Source organism: Anomaloglossus baeobatrachus, chromosome 8 (genome assembly GCF_048569485.1).
Source record: "Anomaloglossus baeobatrachus isolate aAnoBae1 chromosome 8, aAnoBae1.hap1, whole genome shotgun sequence".
Taxonomy (NCBI): Eukaryota; Metazoa; Chordata; class Amphibia; order Anura; family Aromobatidae; genus Anomaloglossus; species Anomaloglossus baeobatrachus.
The window spans coordinates 156,781,500-156,800,179 of record NC_134360.1 but is presented as its reverse complement, the minus strand read 5'-3'; the positions used below and the strand labels follow the sequence as shown (position 1 = coordinate 156,800,179).

The 18,680-nt window shown below is 42.8% G+C and overlaps 1 protein-coding gene across 1 annotated transcript in view; it reads right to left on the bottom strand.

Moving 5' to 3' along the window:
- The window catches only part of KIF14 (kinesin family member 14), a 185,857-nt gene that overhangs the window by 160,454 nt on the left and 6,723 nt on the right, over positions 1-18,680 (bottom strand). Inside the window, exons 3-7 of the mRNA XM_075320953.1 lie at positions 15,609-15,863; positions 12,965-13,049; positions 10,807-10,905; positions 9,548-9,600; positions 7,188-7,218 (exon numbers count right to left, since the gene is read on the bottom strand). Of these exons, the coding sequence (XP_075177068.1) occupies positions 7,188-7,218; positions 9,548-9,600; positions 10,807-10,905; positions 12,965-13,049; positions 15,609-15,863 (523 nt within the window). The remainder of the gene's footprint in view (positions 1-7,187; positions 7,219-9,547; positions 9,601-10,806; positions 10,906-12,964; positions 13,050-15,608; positions 15,864-18,680) is intronic.

The following is an 18,680-nucleotide window of genomic DNA, read 5'->3' as shown; positions in this document are numbered from 1 at the left end:
AATTACCTGTGTCACTATGTATAGGCATAGCTGCACACTGCCACCATCTAGTGGATGAATACAGCAATTAGCTGTTTGTCACAATATATAGGCATAGCTGTACACTGCCACCATCTAGTGGAGGAATACAGCAATTACCTGTTTATCATTATATATAGGCATAACTGCACACTGCTACCATCTAGTGGATGAACACAGTAATTACTTGTGTGTCACTCTATATAGGCATAGCTGCACACTGCTACCATCTAGTGGAGGAACACAGCAATTACCTGTTTGTCACTATATATAGGCATAGCTGTGCACTGCCACCATCTAGTGGAGGAACACAGCAATTACCTGTGTCACTATATATAGGCATAGCTGTATACTGCCACCATCTAGTGGAGGAATACAGCAATTACCTGTTTATCATTATATATAGGCATAGCTGTACACTGCCACCATCTAGTGGAGGAATACAGCAATTACCTGTTTGTCACTATATATAGGCATAGCTGCACACTGCCACCATCTAGTGGAGGAATACAGCAATTACCTGTGTCACTATATATAGGCATAGCTGTACACTGCCACCATCTAGTGAAGGAATGCAGCAATTACCTGTGTCACTATATATAGGCATAGCTGTATACTGCTACCATCTAGTGGAGGAATACAGCAATTACCTGTTTGTCACTATATATAGGCATAGCTGTACACTGCCACCATCTAGTGGAGGAACACAGCAATTACCTGTTTGTCACTATATATAGGCATAGCTGTACACTGCCACCATCTAGTGGAGGAATACAGCAATTACCTGTTTGTCACTATATATAGGCATAGCTGCACACTGCTACCATCTAGTGGAGGAATACAGCAATTACCTGTTGGTCACTATATATAGGCAGAGCTGTACACTGCTACCATCTAGTGGAGGAGCACAGCAATTACCTGGTTGTCACTATATATAGGCATAGCTGCACACTGCCACCATCTAGTGGAGGAATACAGCAATTACCTGTGTCACTATATATAGGCATAGCTGTACACTGCCACCATCTAGTGAAGGAATACAGCAATTACCTGTGTCACTATATATAGGCATAGCTGTATACTGCCACCATCTAGTGAAGGAATACAGCAATTACCTGTGTCACTATATATAGGCATAGCTGTATACTGCTACCATCTAGTGGAGGAATACAGCAATTACCTGTTTGTCACTATATATAGGCATAGCTGCACACTGCCACCATCTAGTGGATGAATACAGCAATTAGCTGTTTATCATTATATATAGGCATAGCTGCACACTGCTACCATCTAGTGGAGGAATACAGCAATTACCTGTTTATCATTATATATAGGCATAAGCTGTACACTGCTATAATCTAGTGGAGGAATACAGCAATTACTTGTGTGTCACTCTATATAGGCATAGCTGCACACTGCTACCATCTAGTGGAGGAACACAGCAATTACCTGTTTGTCACTATATATAGGCATAGCTGTGCACTGCCACCATCTAGTGGAGGAACACAGCAATTACCTGTGTCACTATATATAGGCATAGCTGTACACTGCCACCATCTAGTGGAGGAATACAGCAATTACCTGTTTATCATTATATATAGGCATAGCTGTACACTGCCACCATCTAGTGGAGGAATACAGCAATTACCTGTTTGTCACTATATATAGGCATAGCTGCACACTGCCACCATCTAGTGGAGGAATACAGCAATTACCTGTGTCACTATATATAGGCATAGCTGTACACTGCCACCATCTAGTGAAGGAATGCAGCAATTACCTGTGTCACTATATATAGGCATAGCTGTATACTGCTACCATCTAGTGGAGGAATACAGCAATTACCTGTTTGTCACTATATATAGGCATAGCTGTACACTGCCACCATCTAGTGGAGGAACACAGCAATTACCTGTTTGTCACTATATATAGGCATAGCTGTACACTGCCACCATCTAGTGGAGGAATACAGCAATTACCTGTTTGTCACTATATATAGGCATAGCTGCACACTGCTACCATCTAGTGGAGGAATACAGCAATTACCTGTTGGTCACTATATATAGGCAGAGCTGTACACTGCTACCATCTAGTGGAGGAGCACAGCAATTACCTGGTTGTCACTATATATAGGCATAGCTGCACACTGCCACCATCTAGTGGAGGAATACAGCAATTACCTGTGTCACTATATATAGGCATAGCTGCACACTGCCACCATCTAGTGAAGGAATACAGCAATTACCTGTGTCACTATATATAGGCATAGCTGTATACTGCTACCATCTAGTGGAGGAATACAGCAATTACCTGTTTGTCACTATATATAGGCATAGCTGCACACTGCCACCATCTAGTGGAGGAACACAGCAATTACCTGTTTGTCACTATATATAGGCATAGCTGCACACTGCCACCATCTAGTGGAGGAACACAGCAATTACCTGTTTGTCACTATATATAGGCATAGCTGCACACTGCTACCATCTAGTGGAGGAACACAGCAATTACCTGTTTGTCACTATATATAGGCATAGCTGTACACTGCCACCATCTAGTGGAGGAATACAGCAATTACCTGTTTGTCACTATATATAGGCATAGCTGCACACTGCCACCATCTAGTGGAGGAATACAGCAATTACCTGTTGGTCACTATATATAGGCAGAGCTGTACACTGCTACCATCTAGTGGAGGAGCACAGCAATTACCTGGTTGTCACTATATATAGGCATAGCTGCACACTGCCACCATCTAGTGGAGGAATACAGCAATTACCTGTGTCACTATATATAGGCATAGCTGTACACTGCCACCATCTAGTGAAGGAATACAGCAATTACCTGTGTCACTATATATAGGCATAGCTGTATACTGCTACCATCTAGTGGAGGAATACAGCAATTACCTGTTTGTCACTATATATAGGCATAGCTGCACACTGCCACCATCTAGTGGAGGAACACAGCAATTACCTGTTTGTCACTATATATAGGCATAGCTGCACACTGCCACCATCTAGTGGAGGAACACAGCAATTACCTGTTTGTCACTATATATAGGCATAGCTGCACACTGCTACCATCTAGTGGAGGAATACAGTAATTACCTGTGTCACTATATATAGGCATAGCTGCACACTGCCACCATCCTATAGTGAATACTGTGAATAATTTTTACCAAAAACTATCGTGCAATTGCACTTTATTTGCAATTTCACCGCACTTGGATTTCTTGTTTCCCAGTACACTATATGGAAAAACTAATGATTTTTTTCAAAAAAAAAAAAAAAATGTCCAGCAAAAAAAAAGCCCTCATATGGCAAAATTGACAGAAATACAAAAAAATTACAGCTCTTGGAACACAGGGAGCGAAAAACGAGAATGAAAAATGGAAAAAAATTGCCTGGTGGTGAAGGGGTGAATTTTTTATCTTTTTGGAAATGTCTGTGTGTATTACAATTAAACATGTTAAATTATGCAATTTTTGCACAGGGACTTTTTTAGATGCCTAATCTTTCAGGAAACAACAAGTGCACACAGCCACAATGATTAGACTCAGACCCTGTCGTACTATTTAAAGGGAATCTGTCACCAGATTTTTCTATCCCATCTGAGAGCAGCATAATGTAGAGACAGAGACCCTGATTCCAGCGATGTGTCCCTTACTGGGTTGCTTGCAGCACACCAAGTAGTCCTCTAATGATAATCTACTGCTGATTAACCTTTTCACAACCAAGGATGTACTGATACTTCCTTGGCCAGATCTGTCCCGTTGCCATACACGTGCTGCAAGCCCACATTTATCCCCACACATCTGCTGATATGATCAGAAACATGCAGCTAACCTTTTAAACCCATAGATTGCGCTGTAAAACTCTTGACAGCGAGATCTAGAGTGCTATAGCGGGGATCTGCTGTTCCCTGCCTTCATCAGTGGCCTCATGACACAATCACGGGGCACCATTGGGTTGCCATGGCAGCATGGAGTCAGTTGATGACCTCTGTCGCTGCCATGACGTGAATCCTGTGAATTCCGTCAGAGCACTGCCACTCCCAACAACACAGAATTTCTCCTAATCAGTGCTGCTCAAGCATGGCTCTGATCAGGAGAAACGATCCGACTGTGTAGCCAATAAGTCCTCTATAGGAGGACTAGTTAAATGAACAAAAAATGAAAAATAAAAAAAAAATAAAAAAGTTCCAGTGACGCCCCCTAGCACCTGTAACATCACCTCCATCCTGCACAGCCTTACAGTACGCAGCCCCACACACACACACACACACACACACACACACACACAAGATCACCCCTTTCCCCATCCAGCCTCACATATCCCTTGTAAAATTCTCCAATATGCAGCCCCATGGAGGAACAGTTATCCTGTGCCCACAAAAACACAAACACATTACTCACCCTTAGGGCACGCTCACACGAGCGTGAAAAACGGACGAGTGTAATGTGAGAAATTTTCGCTTTGCACTCTGACCAATGTTAGTCAATGAGGCAGGATGGGGGATGATCAAAAGAAATCGGGTTAAATGCTGCGCTAAAAACCACAATCCAAAGATATATCGTGAATTCCTTTTCTTTATTTTCACAGGTCAACGCGTTTCAAAGGCATCTCCACCTTCTTCATCAGGACAAAAGTCAGAAAGGAATAGCATAACCTAGGACAAAAGTCAGAAAGGAATAGCATAACCTAGGTTATGCTATTCCTTTCTGACTTTTGTCCTGATGAAGAAGGTGAAGATGCCTTTGAAACGCGTTGACCTGTGAAAATAAAGAAAAGGAATTCACGATATATCTTTGGATTGTGGTTTTTAGCGCAGCATTTAACCAGATTTCTTTTGATCATCCCCCATCCTGTTGCAATATCGGGGCTGCAGCTGACCACTTTTGTATTCATTTATTCCATGCTGACAAGGAGTTGTGCCTGTCACAACTGAAGCAGGTGAGTACCTGTCCTATTCCCTGCACCTATATCTATCGGTTAAAACCCTATGTGCGCTTTCTTTCCACAGTTTTTGCCATCAGTCAATGAGGCAGAGCAGTTGGTCAGCTTTTCTCATATACAGATTCTGGATGTGAGAAAGTCGCAACATGCTGCGATTTTCTGTGAGAGCCGTATCTCTCGCAAGTGAATGGGTGTGAGATGCATCAGACTGCACTCAGATGTTATCCCAGTGCAGAGTGATATACGCACAGGCTGACAATGGAGGAGATAAGGGGGGGGGGGGATTAACCCCTCCCTCTCCTCTGCAGCGCCCACCCTCAACTTCCCAGCTGTGACCCGATGACATGATCGGGTCACAGTCGCATGACACTCGGCTCACGCTCGCAGCAGAGCCTGAGCCACAGGTCATTAGCGCAACGCATCGAATGCCATACGTTCATGTGACTCCAGCGTTAGCCCTGTGCTCTTTGGTGCAGCCCCTCCGTCCTCGCAGTGTGGTTTCTCTACAGCTCCTCATCTCCAGCAGCTACGGCACAATGCTGGACAGTGATCACCTCCGCGCTGGAGGAAGCCCCGCCCCTTCTGGTGACATCACCTCACAGAAGCAACTACATTCTAGCCACAGGGGAATCCTGCGGCTCCGCTGCCTGTAATATACAATGGAGCAGCAGGATCCCTCCCTGCCCGGCACATCGCTTATCATAGGTGCGGGCAATCTGGCCAAGGGCTCTGAACAATTGGCCAGATTTCCCTCATTTCTAACTGCCCTGCATGGGCCCCCCCTTCACCTCTGGGCCCCTGTGCAGTTGCACCGGCGGTATGTCTGCCAATACATCCGGCACTCTGGCCGTTCCAGCTTGGCCCACAGACCTAGACAGCTGAAGTGCTGAAAAAAGTGGACCCACTTCCCGGTATCCTCCAGATGCCGCTGACTCCATTGTCCACCAATCAGTATGTGGGACAGCAGAGGCAATAGGGGGACTATGCATGTGCTCACACTGTGTATGGAGAGGCTATGTGGGGGGTTCACATTGTATATTGAGGGACTATATGTGATCTCACATTGTATATATAGGGGCTATGTGGAGGGGCTAACATTCTATATATAGGCGCTATGTGGGGGGCTCACATGGTATATAGGAGGCTATGTGGGGGGCTCACATGGTATATAGGAGGCTATGTGTGGGCTCATTCTGTATGTAGAGCAGCTATGTGTGGGCTTATGCTGTATATAGAGCGGCTATGTCGGGGGCTCATAACATATATGGGGAGGCTATGTGGGGGTGTCCACTGTATGTAGAGGGGCTTCTGTGCTAATGATTTAATATAAAATAGTAATTATAGTTAATATTAATATCGAGCAGAAATAATTTCAGCCTATTGTGACCCCTTGGCGAAATTAATTGCCCACCGATACATATGTATATTTCCACTCAATATTGACATCCTACTCGACTGGAAAATAATGGAAAATAAGTGTTCCTACGAACATTTGTTCCTGATTATTGGCCATCGTAATTGGGCCCTAAATGTCTGACAATTTTCTTACAGATGAGACAAATTTCAACCAGATTAAGTTCTGTTGTGATTAGATAGAGGATGCTCAGATATCGGCAGGTGTAATGCTCCATGATTGTGCATCTAGAGGACGGAACACGGCATCTGCTGAAACCAAACCGGACATCTGGAGAATTAAAGTCCTGTACAGTCAACTGCATCTTCTAGCAATAGAGGCCACACAATGGCACAACACCTGCTCTGCCCATGGCAAGGTATCATTGTGTGCCTATGTCAGAGACTGCGTCCATCCCAAGCACAACTGATTTGCCAGATACAGTGTAATTTAGCTGCAGGCTACAAATTCCTGCAAATAGAGTTTATGTTTACGATGCAACTATCACATCACATGATACAGCGCAGCCAATCAGGAGGGACTAACTGTATAAAAGCCAATTCAGGGAATGCAGCAGCCACTTTAGGATGAATCTGGAAAGTGAGAAGATATTTTTTTCGCACAGCAATGCCCAAAGATTATATCAGGATACTATTAGTATTCTGAACCGCAACTAGGGATTATATTAGAAGCATACTCCAGAAAAGCCAAAAAAAAAAAAAAAAAAAAAAACATCTCATGCTACCGCTTATTTTTGGGACAGGTGAAACACGATAGGAGGTCAACATGCTGAATACTGAGAAGGCTGTATTACTCACCTGAATGTCTTGAAAAGAAGATACAACATTTCTAAAAAAAAACAAAAAAACCACACACAAATTACAACCATGCCTTAACCATCAATTGTTACCTCCAGATACATGACGAGTATTCTTGTTCTGAGTCGCCAGGGGACCCCTATGACCGTCGTGTCATAAAGGACGGCAGGCTTGATTGACCAGATATTTCCTGATGTTGAGGAATATGCAGCTATATTAGTATAAGGCTAGAGCCACACTGGCAAAGGACTCACGAGTGCGGTAGGAGAAAATCTCTCATTGCACTCTGCTCCATGTAAGACAATGCTGCAGCTCAGATCTGCAAGTTTCGCCTCAGTCCTAATCGGACTGAGCATGCTGTGATTGTCTGCAAATCTCTCATCACTTGCATCCATACAACTCTATGGATGCGAGTGAAACAACGGACTGCATTCAGATGACATTCGAGTGCAGTTGGATATATGCATCAGATGACAATGGAGGAAAGAGCGATCACTCTCTCCCTCTCCTCCGCAGCTGTGATCTGATCGTGCTAATGACACTCTGCTCACGCTCACAGCAGAGCCTGAGTCAAGGGTCATTAGCATAACACACTAATGTGACTCCAGCCTAAGACTAATCAACTGGTATGCAGACATAGGGCAATACATTATAGCTAATAAACAATGCTTAAAACTTGTTAACACATTGTCCAGGATTAGAAATACATTGCTGCTTTCTTTTCAGACACAGCACCAACCTTTCCCACAAGTTGTGCATCTGATTGCAGCTTAGCTCCAATACCTTGTACAACCCATGGCCGGGATGGCGCTGCTTCTGACAGAAAGCAGAAATGTTTTTCTAATTGTGGGTAGACCTTTTATAGGTGCTATGTTATCTGGTTATATCATATTGGTGGGATAGGCCAGCAATATGAGATGAGCGAGGGTCCGACTTTCTAGCACCCCACCAATCAGTTGTTACAAGCTCCGTCAGTGGTTGGACGTAAACACCAAGTGCAGCCCCATCCAGTGTAGTGGAAGCTGCTTAGTACGGCAGAACAGTGCCTATTCAGTACCCTGCAGCGCTCGCTGCACATGGACCTGTACTTACATGTCAACTCAGAGTGCTCACCTCCAGCAACCGCCAAACCTTGCAACAGCTGATCGGTCACAACCATAACCTCATGGCAAAAGTAATAGTATAAATCAACATAGATCTTGTAGGTATAATTGCTTGTGACAAAACCAAACTTCATTATATATATATATATATAAATATATTATATATATATATATATATAAATATATTATATATATATATATATATATATATATATATATATATATATAAATATATTATATATATATATATATATAAATAAATATAATATATATAAATAAATATAGTATATATATATATATATATAAATATAATATATATATATATATATATATATATATATATATATATATATATCTAAATATATATATATATATATATATCTAAATATATATATATATATATATATCTAAATATATATATATATATATATATCTAAATATATATATATATATATATATATATATATATATATATATATATATATATATATATATATATATATATATATATATATATATATATATATATATATATATATATATATATATATATATATATATATATATATATATATATATTATATATATATTATATATATATTATATATGTGTATGTAAATACTTTATATATGTCTATATAGACTATGTAAAGAAACCACGAAAACAATCCAAAATATAGTGGCAGGATGCAAAATGCAAGCAGGAACAGCGCACACCGAACGCCACAATCAAGGAGCAGGAAATGTATACAGGAATATCTGTGCAGCGTATGGGCTAAGTCCCCCTATGTCCAGGTGGGAGACCCCAGAAAAAGTGGTGGAGAATTAAAGGGGTAAAATCCTGTGTGACAGTAACATCAGAAAGAAGGAATATGAGAAGCTGGAGAAATACCAGGGCCTTAAAGAACAACTGGAGAAGATGTGGAAGGTGACAGTGATTCCAGTGGTGATAGGAGCCCTTGGAGCAGTGACCCCTAAGTAGGAAAAATGGCTGCAACAGATTCCAGCAGCAACATCTGAACTCTGTCCAGAAAAGCGCAGTGCTGGGAACAACTAAGATCCTGCGCAGAACCCTCAAACTCCCAGGCCTCTGGTAGAGGACCAGAGAATGAGAAAGGACAAATAACCACCCACACGGGGTGAGGAGGTAACATAGAGAGATAGAGAGATGGATATATCCAAAAAGAATGCCACCTTATTAACCCATATCACAAACCACAGATCACGGGGTAAGTAACAGACTGGTGCCACTACTTACGTGGACAGGTCTTCTACATATGGACCCAGCAGGGGATGTTCTCGGACTCTGAGCTGCCAATACAAGACATTGGTTAAAGTAAAATGTGATTTTTTTATTTGGTGAATTCCACACACAGTGATGCGATCATCTCTCTATGCAGTGGTCACTTTCCACGATCCCTTTCCATTTTAAGTGAATTTGCAGAATGAATATGAACTATTAGCAAACTGCCCAAATGCTAACATAGAATACGTCAAGAAAATTGTCTGTTCACGGGCTGATATGTAACATTTATATAAACCTCCCGTTCTGAGGTCAGCATGAGGCAGAAATCCTAACCTTAAGCCTCCCATACACATTAGACCAGTGATCCCCCCAATCTGTGGCTCGCAGGCCCGTGATATGTGGTTCCTGGTTATATTACAGCATGGTGCCTTAGTACTAGGTCTCTCATACAGCTATGATGGCCAGGTCTCCAGGTGGATAATGTCTTTGACTGGCCCCACACAGAAGAGCAGATCTGGATGACAACTTTCTGTGGGTTTGCAGCAGTATAAGGATTAGCTCCATTGTTATTCAATAGGTCTAATGCTTTGATTTTCCACGCGATAAGTATTTTTGGCAGTGGGATTTTTTTTTTTTTGCTAAAGCTCTAAATATCACTTCAGAGATATACTATTGCACGTATACAGATTTATAGAAATACTCACCTCCTCCAGTGTCATTACAGCGATGTCAGCGCCTGCTCTCCTGGGGCTCACGTGATATTCTTATGTCAAGCGAGCCCTGTATCAAGTCAGCAGCTACTTCACGCTTCCTTTCTATGGATGAAATCAACACCCAGAGGTAATGAGAGCTGCCGGTAGTATCTAACTTCATCAGGATGTTATGTACATCCGGAGGAGAGGAGAGTGAAGAGGCTGCTGATTGTTATGTCACATGAGCCCCGGGAGAACAGGCACAAACATCGCTGGAATGGCGCCCACATGGATGGCGAGTATACATATTAGTTTACATGGGTAAAATACAGTGATTGAGAAGAGATTGTCCAAAAAGTGGACAATTCCTTTAAATATACTAGTATTTCTATGACCTGTATAACTGAACACACTTTGTTGGCTTGTGGTTTTTATGGTCAAGGAACATCTTGTAAACATTTTTATAGTCTAATGCTGGAGATACCTGATCCAATTAATCTGTCATAGAGCTGAAGATGTACATTTGCCATCTAGTGTAGAGCTACAAAATGTTCATAATGAACAAGGAAAGATACTTACTGGTTGTTTTTTCTGTCCATTATCCGCCTTAAAGACCAAGAGGTCATGAATCTTCTCATTATACACTTCGAAGTAGCTCATCTCCAAATGAAAGGAGACCTGGACACAAAACACAAGTTAAAAGAGTTATTTCCATAATGACAATATTTTGTAGCACAGTATCTGCACGACTATTGTTAGTATAAGGTACACGTCCAAGCAGTACACGGCTTCTCCTCAGTGCTGCAGGTCCCTCCCTCTGCTCTCATGTGTGCTTCCTGAAAGAGATAAATAGATCTCAACATGGGCAATTTTTATTTCAGCTGATGAGGTAACCATTGATAGTTTTCTATATAGTGGCTGTGATCCAGTATTTGATCCATCTATATTGCTAATTACTAACTCCATATTTCATTGGTGGTTCATGGGGGATCATCAGAGCATGATCATGCTTTCTGCTACATGCAAAGAAGAGCATACAATAGCGGAGCTGTGCTAAAATTTGGCTGGGGCAATGTGTGTGCAGTGAGTGACTAGGGGATATTTTATTAGACAGGGTCAGAGGTGCATCTCGTTATAAAGAATTAGACAGGGACTCCTCTCCCCACAATCGCATACAAGATTTCTCCCGTGCCTCCCCATACTCTGGAAAGCTCTACCCCAGCATATCAGACTCTCTCCTACCGTGAAAAGCTTCAAGAGGAACCTGAAGACCCATCTTTTCCAACAATCCTACAACCTACAATAGCCCTCAGTCCAGTAGACCACTGCGCAACCAGCTCTGTCCTCACCTATCGTACCATCACCCATTCCCTGTAGACTGTGAGCCCTCGCGGGCAGGGTCCTCTCTCCTCCTATACCAGTCTGTTTTGTACCGTTAATGATTGTTGTACTGGTTTTTATGTATACCCTTTTCTGCTTATAAAGCGCCATGGAATTAATGGCGCTATAATAATAATAATTAGGTGCAAATGCAGCTGGAATCAAGGGGATCTTCAGGATAGCATAGTAGAATTGTGCTATAATCAGGCGGTCAGATATTACACAGGGTCCTTAGGTGCATCTGAGCACAGTAGACTGACAGTAGGTTTATTAGCACACATGATTAATTCTGTAAGCACAGAAAAGTGAGAGCACTTTATAATTTTGGGAACAAACTTTAAAATCCTTAAACTACAACTCAAAGATAATGTCCTGCCCGATCTGACATGAAGAGGCGGAACTGCACATTGTACAATACAATGGCATCTGTCCTTGCACAACCTCAGATCCTTGTAGATACAGATTGAACCACCGCCCTAGCAGTTTTTATTATTTTTCAGCACTCTTGTGGTGCCTGTAGTCTTATACTCACCCTCCGGTGTTTTCACTTTTTAGAGATATCACTCTGGTACTGCGGCGCCATCTTGTGAGTGCAACTTCTGACTGGCCAGAAGTTATGTCACAAGCTCTCAATGCATCTCTATGAGAGCCAGAACGAGGCTCTCATAGTTACACGGAGTGACGTCCAGTGCTTCATTAAATACTGGAGCTGCCGGCAGGTCACAACACCGGAGACCGACTGGTGCAGTGGTAGAAAAAGGTGAAGACAGTGGCAGGTGAGTACAAGAGGAGGGTCAGGAAACTTAGATTTAATGCACCACTCCAGCAGTGGAATAAATAAAAAAAAAAATGAAATAAACACCGGAGTGTAGCATTAATAATCATTATTGCAAAACCTAAGCCAGCACATCCAATAAAGTATTTAGTGAGATTGGAAAATAGTACAACAATAGGAAGAAAAAAAAAAAAAACTAAAATAGAATGTCAAGCAGAGGTGCCACGTGCAATGGTAAAGTTATTAAAGGGGATGTCCATTACTCGGAGAAAGCCTTCGGAATCACTAAGGTTTCCATAAGATAACAGCTACACACACCATTGCAGGGGAGGGTGCTGCTCCCTTACAATGCCTAAGGATGTCAGTTGCATCTAAAGGCGGGGACAGTGAAGCAGCTGCTGATTGTTGTGTCATGCGATCCCTCAACCAATGTCACACAAGCCCCAGGAGAGAGAATACAGACACCTCTGGAACAGGGTCAGCGGGGGAATATAGCTTTTATTATTTTACTCGGGGGAAACAGTGATTGTGAAGGGGTTTCTGAGCAATGGACAACCACTATAATATAAATCGGGTCTGTACCTTCTGCTTTACGGTCTGAATCTGGGAAAAAAGGTGTTCACAAAACCTTGGTATTAGTCCTAGTTCTTCGCCAAAACCCATCATACTGCAAAAATAAAAAAATAAAAAAAAAGTCATCAACCACAAGCAAAAATCCAGAACATTTCTAGGTCAAAATTGTGCTAGTTGTGAGCTGAAACAGAGAATAAAAAAGCACTAAAACTATGCCAACAAGGGAACCATTATACATGTTACTCCCACCAGAGAACTGCCGGACGAATTAGGAGCAAGTGAAGGACACATTCAGCTTCCCTCTGCACACACGAAGGAGAGACCTGTCAATCACCTGCAGCAGTATTAAGAAAAGCTGCTGCACGGGGCGGAGCCGGACTAGTAGTTCTACGGATATGGTCCCCATCAAGAATGATAAAATACATGAACCACAGATTTCAAAGAACAATATGGCTGCCGCCTGCAGTTTATGCTTACATGAATTACATTACAGGTCTCCTTTAAAAATCTATCAAACAAATGCAAAAAGAATGAGGGCATTAAAAGGAGTTTTCCCCCCAAACAAAAGTTTATTTTAATCAATAGATTTTGGAATAATAATAATTTCCACAATTGGATGCGTTTAACAAAAAAAAAAAAAAATGTTCCTGTGCTGAGATAATCTTACATACTGTATGTGCCCCTGCTGTATACTGTGTAATGGCCGTGTCTGACCGTACAGGGACATGGTCTTATTAGATCACATCTCCTGGGCCGGGAAAAGAGAAAATAATAATGATGATTATAATAATAATAATAATAATAATAATAATAATAATAATAATAGATATTACAGCACGGGATCACAAATAATTATTTCTTTGAGGTAAAACATTTTATAAAAACAGGTTAAACATTTATGTTTTACCTCCCAGAAAGAATCCGCTGCGATCCCATGCTGTGCTATGCTATCTGTATATTTTATCACTTCCTGCCCGGCCCAGGAGCTGTGGTTTGATCAGATCATGTCCCTGTACAGTCAGACATGGCCATTACACAGTACATAGTATGGACACGTATATAAGATCATCTCAGCACAGGAACATTTTTTTTTAACACATCCAATTGTGGAAATTATTATTAGGCTATGTGCGCACGTTGCGTACAAGCCCTGCAGAAATTTCTGCAGCGATCTGAAGAGCACATGTGCGCTTTAGATCGCTGCAGAAATGTCCGTAGTGAGCGCCGATTCCATGCGCTCTGCCTGCAGCTCCTGCCATAGACAGAGCAGGAGCTGACGGCAAAGCGCAGGAAAGAAGTGACATGTCACTTCTTTTTGCGCAGCGCTTCGGCAGTAGCCGAAGCGCTGCGCTCTTAGACGCCACGTGCGCACGGCCCCTGCACAATCTCCATAGACTGTGCAGGGGACGCAGGACGCATGCAGTTACGCTGCGCTACAAAGCGCAGCGTAACTGCATGTTTTTACGCAACGTGCGCACATAGCCTTATTCCAAGATCTATTGATTAAAACTTTGTTCATGGGAAAACTCCTTTAAGGTTTAGGCAAACATTAACTATATAAGTTTTGAACTGCATTACTGCTATATAGACTATACTTAATAATCTGGGGCAATAAGCGCACATTTACTTCATATTGTGTGAAGCCATCTACCGGTCATCATACATTTGCCTCCTCTACTAATCCTGGCGATCATGTGAAAGCAGTCGCATGAACAAGTAGCACCAAGTACAGCCTGCCCAGGTTTGGCGGTAACAATTGCGCCACATCATAGTAGTCTCAGTTTCAGACCTGACCGTTTGAGACCTGGCCCTGACACTATTCCCTTAGTTAGGCTAAAGGCCGCTTTACACGCTGCGACATCGCTCAAGTGATCTCGTTGGGGTTACGGAATTTGTGACGCACATCCGGTCGCTTTAGTGATGCCGTTGCGTGTGACACCTATGAGCGATTTTGCAATGTCACAAAAACGTGCAAAAGTGCTCATCGGTGACATGGGGGTCCATTCTCAAATATCGTTGCTGCTGCAGTAACGATGTAGATCCTCGTCCCTGCGACAGCACACATCTCTCCGTGTGACACCGCAGTAACGAGGAACCGCTCCTTACCTGCCTTCCGGCCGCAATGAGGAAGGAAGGAGGTGGGCGGGATGTTCGTCCCGCTCATCTCTGCCCCTCCGCTTCTATTGGACGGCGGTTCAGTGACACTGCTGTGACGCTAAATGAACCACCCCCTTAGAAAGGAGGCGGTTCGCCAGTCACAGCGACGTCGCAGGGCAGGTAAGTATGTGTGACGGGTCTGAGCGATGTTGTGCGCCACGGGCAGTGATTTGCCCGTGTCGCACAACCGATGGGGGCGGGTACCCACGCTAACGATATCGGTCACGATATCGCAACGTGTAAAGCGGCCTTAGAGTACACAATGGGGACACAAATCTAAATTTAATTTAAGGATTTTTTTATGACATTAAAAAGATTACTTTGTTACCATCTTTTACTAGAAAGCAAATGCGGTAAAACTACGGGAAAAAACAACATGTGTGTAGCGCGGCACGTGAATGTAGCCCTATGTTTCCGGAGACAATATATCGGACCCCTGTATGTAATCCGGCAGCACGTTGATACACCGGCCCCACAATGCACTGATCCTACATACGTATAGGACTTTCCCGATCCGGTCTGACCATAGGCAAACAGGCAGGTGTTGTATCCCAGCAGCGACCAGTCTAGCAGCGGAGCGGCCAGCTTCTCATACACTTTTTTCTGACTTGCATAATTGGGATCAGATTTTTGAAAAGACGAAAAGGAAAAGTCGTAGAGAAAGCTGTGGTTTTGCTTGGAGTCTGGATATTGTATGTTGGTTTCTTGGCCATTCATGAAGACGACCTGAGCGGCCTTCTCATTCACCTCCCTGGAAGACAAATCAACATTATACGAGATAAAGGTGGTGGAAAAAAAAAAAAAAACACATATTTCAGTCTACCAGATGGCAGAGCAAAGTGAACTGAAAGGGGCTAAAAGTCTGCAGTCACTATGTTTTCTAATCTGAGAGCAGTATTATGTAGAGACAGAGACCCTGATTCCAGTAATGTGTCTCTTACTGGGCTGCTTGCTGTAGCTTTGATAAAATCATTGTTTTATCTGCAGGAGAGTATCACTACAGAATTAGTAAACCTGCTGTCATGTAGTCCTCTATATTCATGAGCTCTGTATAAACTTATCTCGGCTGGCAGCTTCCTGTATACATTGTATATGAAAAGAAAGCTGTCACCCAGTGGTGTGGTTATACAGAGCTCAGCATTCAGAGAACTGCTAAATCTGCAACAGAGAAAACAGTGATTTTATAAAAATAACAATAAGTGACACATCGCTGGAATCAGGGCCTCTGCCCCTATGTTATGCTGCTCTCAGATGGAAAAGCAAAAACCTGGTGACAGATTTCCTTTAAAAGGAGCAGTCACGTCCAAACGAATTACTGATCCACAGTATAAGTGATAAGTAACTGATGATTTGGTTCTGACCGTGGAGACCCTCAGTAATCATGAGAATAGGGGAGGTGGGTAAGGGAGAGCGGCACCTTGGCCCATTCTGCTCTAGGTATAGGAAACCTGAATCACAAAACTTGTACTCCCCTTTAATCATTAAAATGAACCTGTCAGCAGGTTTGCCCCTTATAAGTCCTACATCATCCACACAAAGTCCGCCATTGTGCTCCTGCGCATGAGCACTTTGATCTGCTTTACTCAGAGCAAAGTACTGTAATGCGCAGGTGGACGACCACCCGCACATGCGCACTACAATACACTGATCTGCCCTCAGCCAGGAAGATCAAAGTGCACATGTGCAGGAGCGCATTGCAGGCCTCGGAGTGTGGATGATTGAGGACTAGTCATCCACTCGGAGCAAAGAACAAGGACGGAGATCCCACAAGATGGAGGAGGTGCCAGACCGAGACCCTCGACACCCATCGGACCGGACCGCCCCTAGGTGAGTATAATAAAGGCGTTTTTACATTATACAAAGCAGCCTGGGCTCTTATATACAGTATTATGAAAAGCTGTATATAAGGGCTCACTGGTGGTGGCCGCAGGTCATAAGGGAAAAACCTGGTGACAGGTGCCCTTTAAGATTTTCCCAATAATAGCATTGCCCAAGTATCTGTAGTCATTTATCCAGGCGTTTCGGCTGTTATAGCATCCTTAAGTCATGATTAAGAATAGTGCAACATCCGAAATGCGTGGATAAATAATAACTGACGCTTGGGCAATGCCGAGCGAGAACAGACAGGTCCCCCCTGCAGGTGTGTTCTTTATATCATATATTTGTTCTTAGCGGATTCTGCATTTTTTCACTCTGAGAGCCATCCAGACAGAATGAAAAATCAATTTAAACCCATTTGTATCAGTTTTTGGTTTTACTTCCACTGGAAAAGTGATTCACAATGGAATGTTAGCTGTCCCCCAGTCATGATTTACATGGATGACGCCACCCCACGCTGCTGGAGTCTCGCGAAGGCACATTTCGCTGTGCCCCTATCGCGGGGCTGAGCATAAAAAGTGTCCCTCATGCGAGCACCAGTAATGTAGTTGTGCAGGCGCGACATTATGGGCGGGTACGAGGATGACGCTGTGAGGTCATACACAGCGCCGCCCATAATCTAGCGCCTGCGCAACTACATCACCGGCGCTCGCATGAGGGACACTTTCTGCTCAGCCCCGCGATAGGAGCACAGCGAAATGCGCCTTCGCAAGACTCCAGCAGCATGGGGCGGCATCATCCATGTAAATGATGACTGGGGGACGACGAACAGCAGCAGGAGGGGGGACAGGAGCCGAATTAGAGCCCACCCATCTGGACAACCAAACTCATTTGCATAGGAAACGGTAAGATTTTATGAAGTTCTTTTAGGGGCCTGCAAGGGGGGCCAGCAACAAGGTGCACCTTCCTAGAATGCAGCCCAGGAGCTGCAGAAGGGGATATCTTTTGTTTAATAGGGAAAAAAACTGGTGACAGGTTCCCTTTAATGCATGAGGTACACTCCTAAATATACAGATCATTAGGATTTTATGCACCACCTATTCAGAATAAGTATTACAATGAATTGTTACCCATCATACGAGTAGTGTAATGGTAGTCAATCTGCCTTCACCCCTAAAGGGAGGTGACTGTATATTTAGGTCCGTATTAACAATGGTAGTGTACCTCATGCCTTAACTTGTACCAATATGTATAGACTTAATATGAATGATACTATCTAGGCATCATTTGAGGTCTAAGTATATATGGATATAGGCATTGCACTGATATATATATATTATAGACTCAGAATACCAACAATGTAGCACAGAATTATGCTTAGAGAATCTTTATGAGAACGTGATAGTCTGCTATATGGTGATTGCTGCCATACTGTAAATAAATTGGGCACAGTGTCCGTGATCTGCAGTACACAGACACGAAGCTTGTCATCAGCATATACTTTGTATCATCATACATTAATACAATAGCAAATCTAATTGTGCAGGTGCACTTATTATTGTTTGATCACATTCATTGTGATCTGTGACACGAGACCAAAAGATTCTGTGGTACCACTTATATATGTAGTGTCCATCTTCATACAGAATGAAGTCATTTTTGTGGATACTGTATATGAATACCGAAAATGTATTGTTATCCAGTATCGATATGAATCCAATTAATATGTCAATCCTCCTTTTCCTAGTGT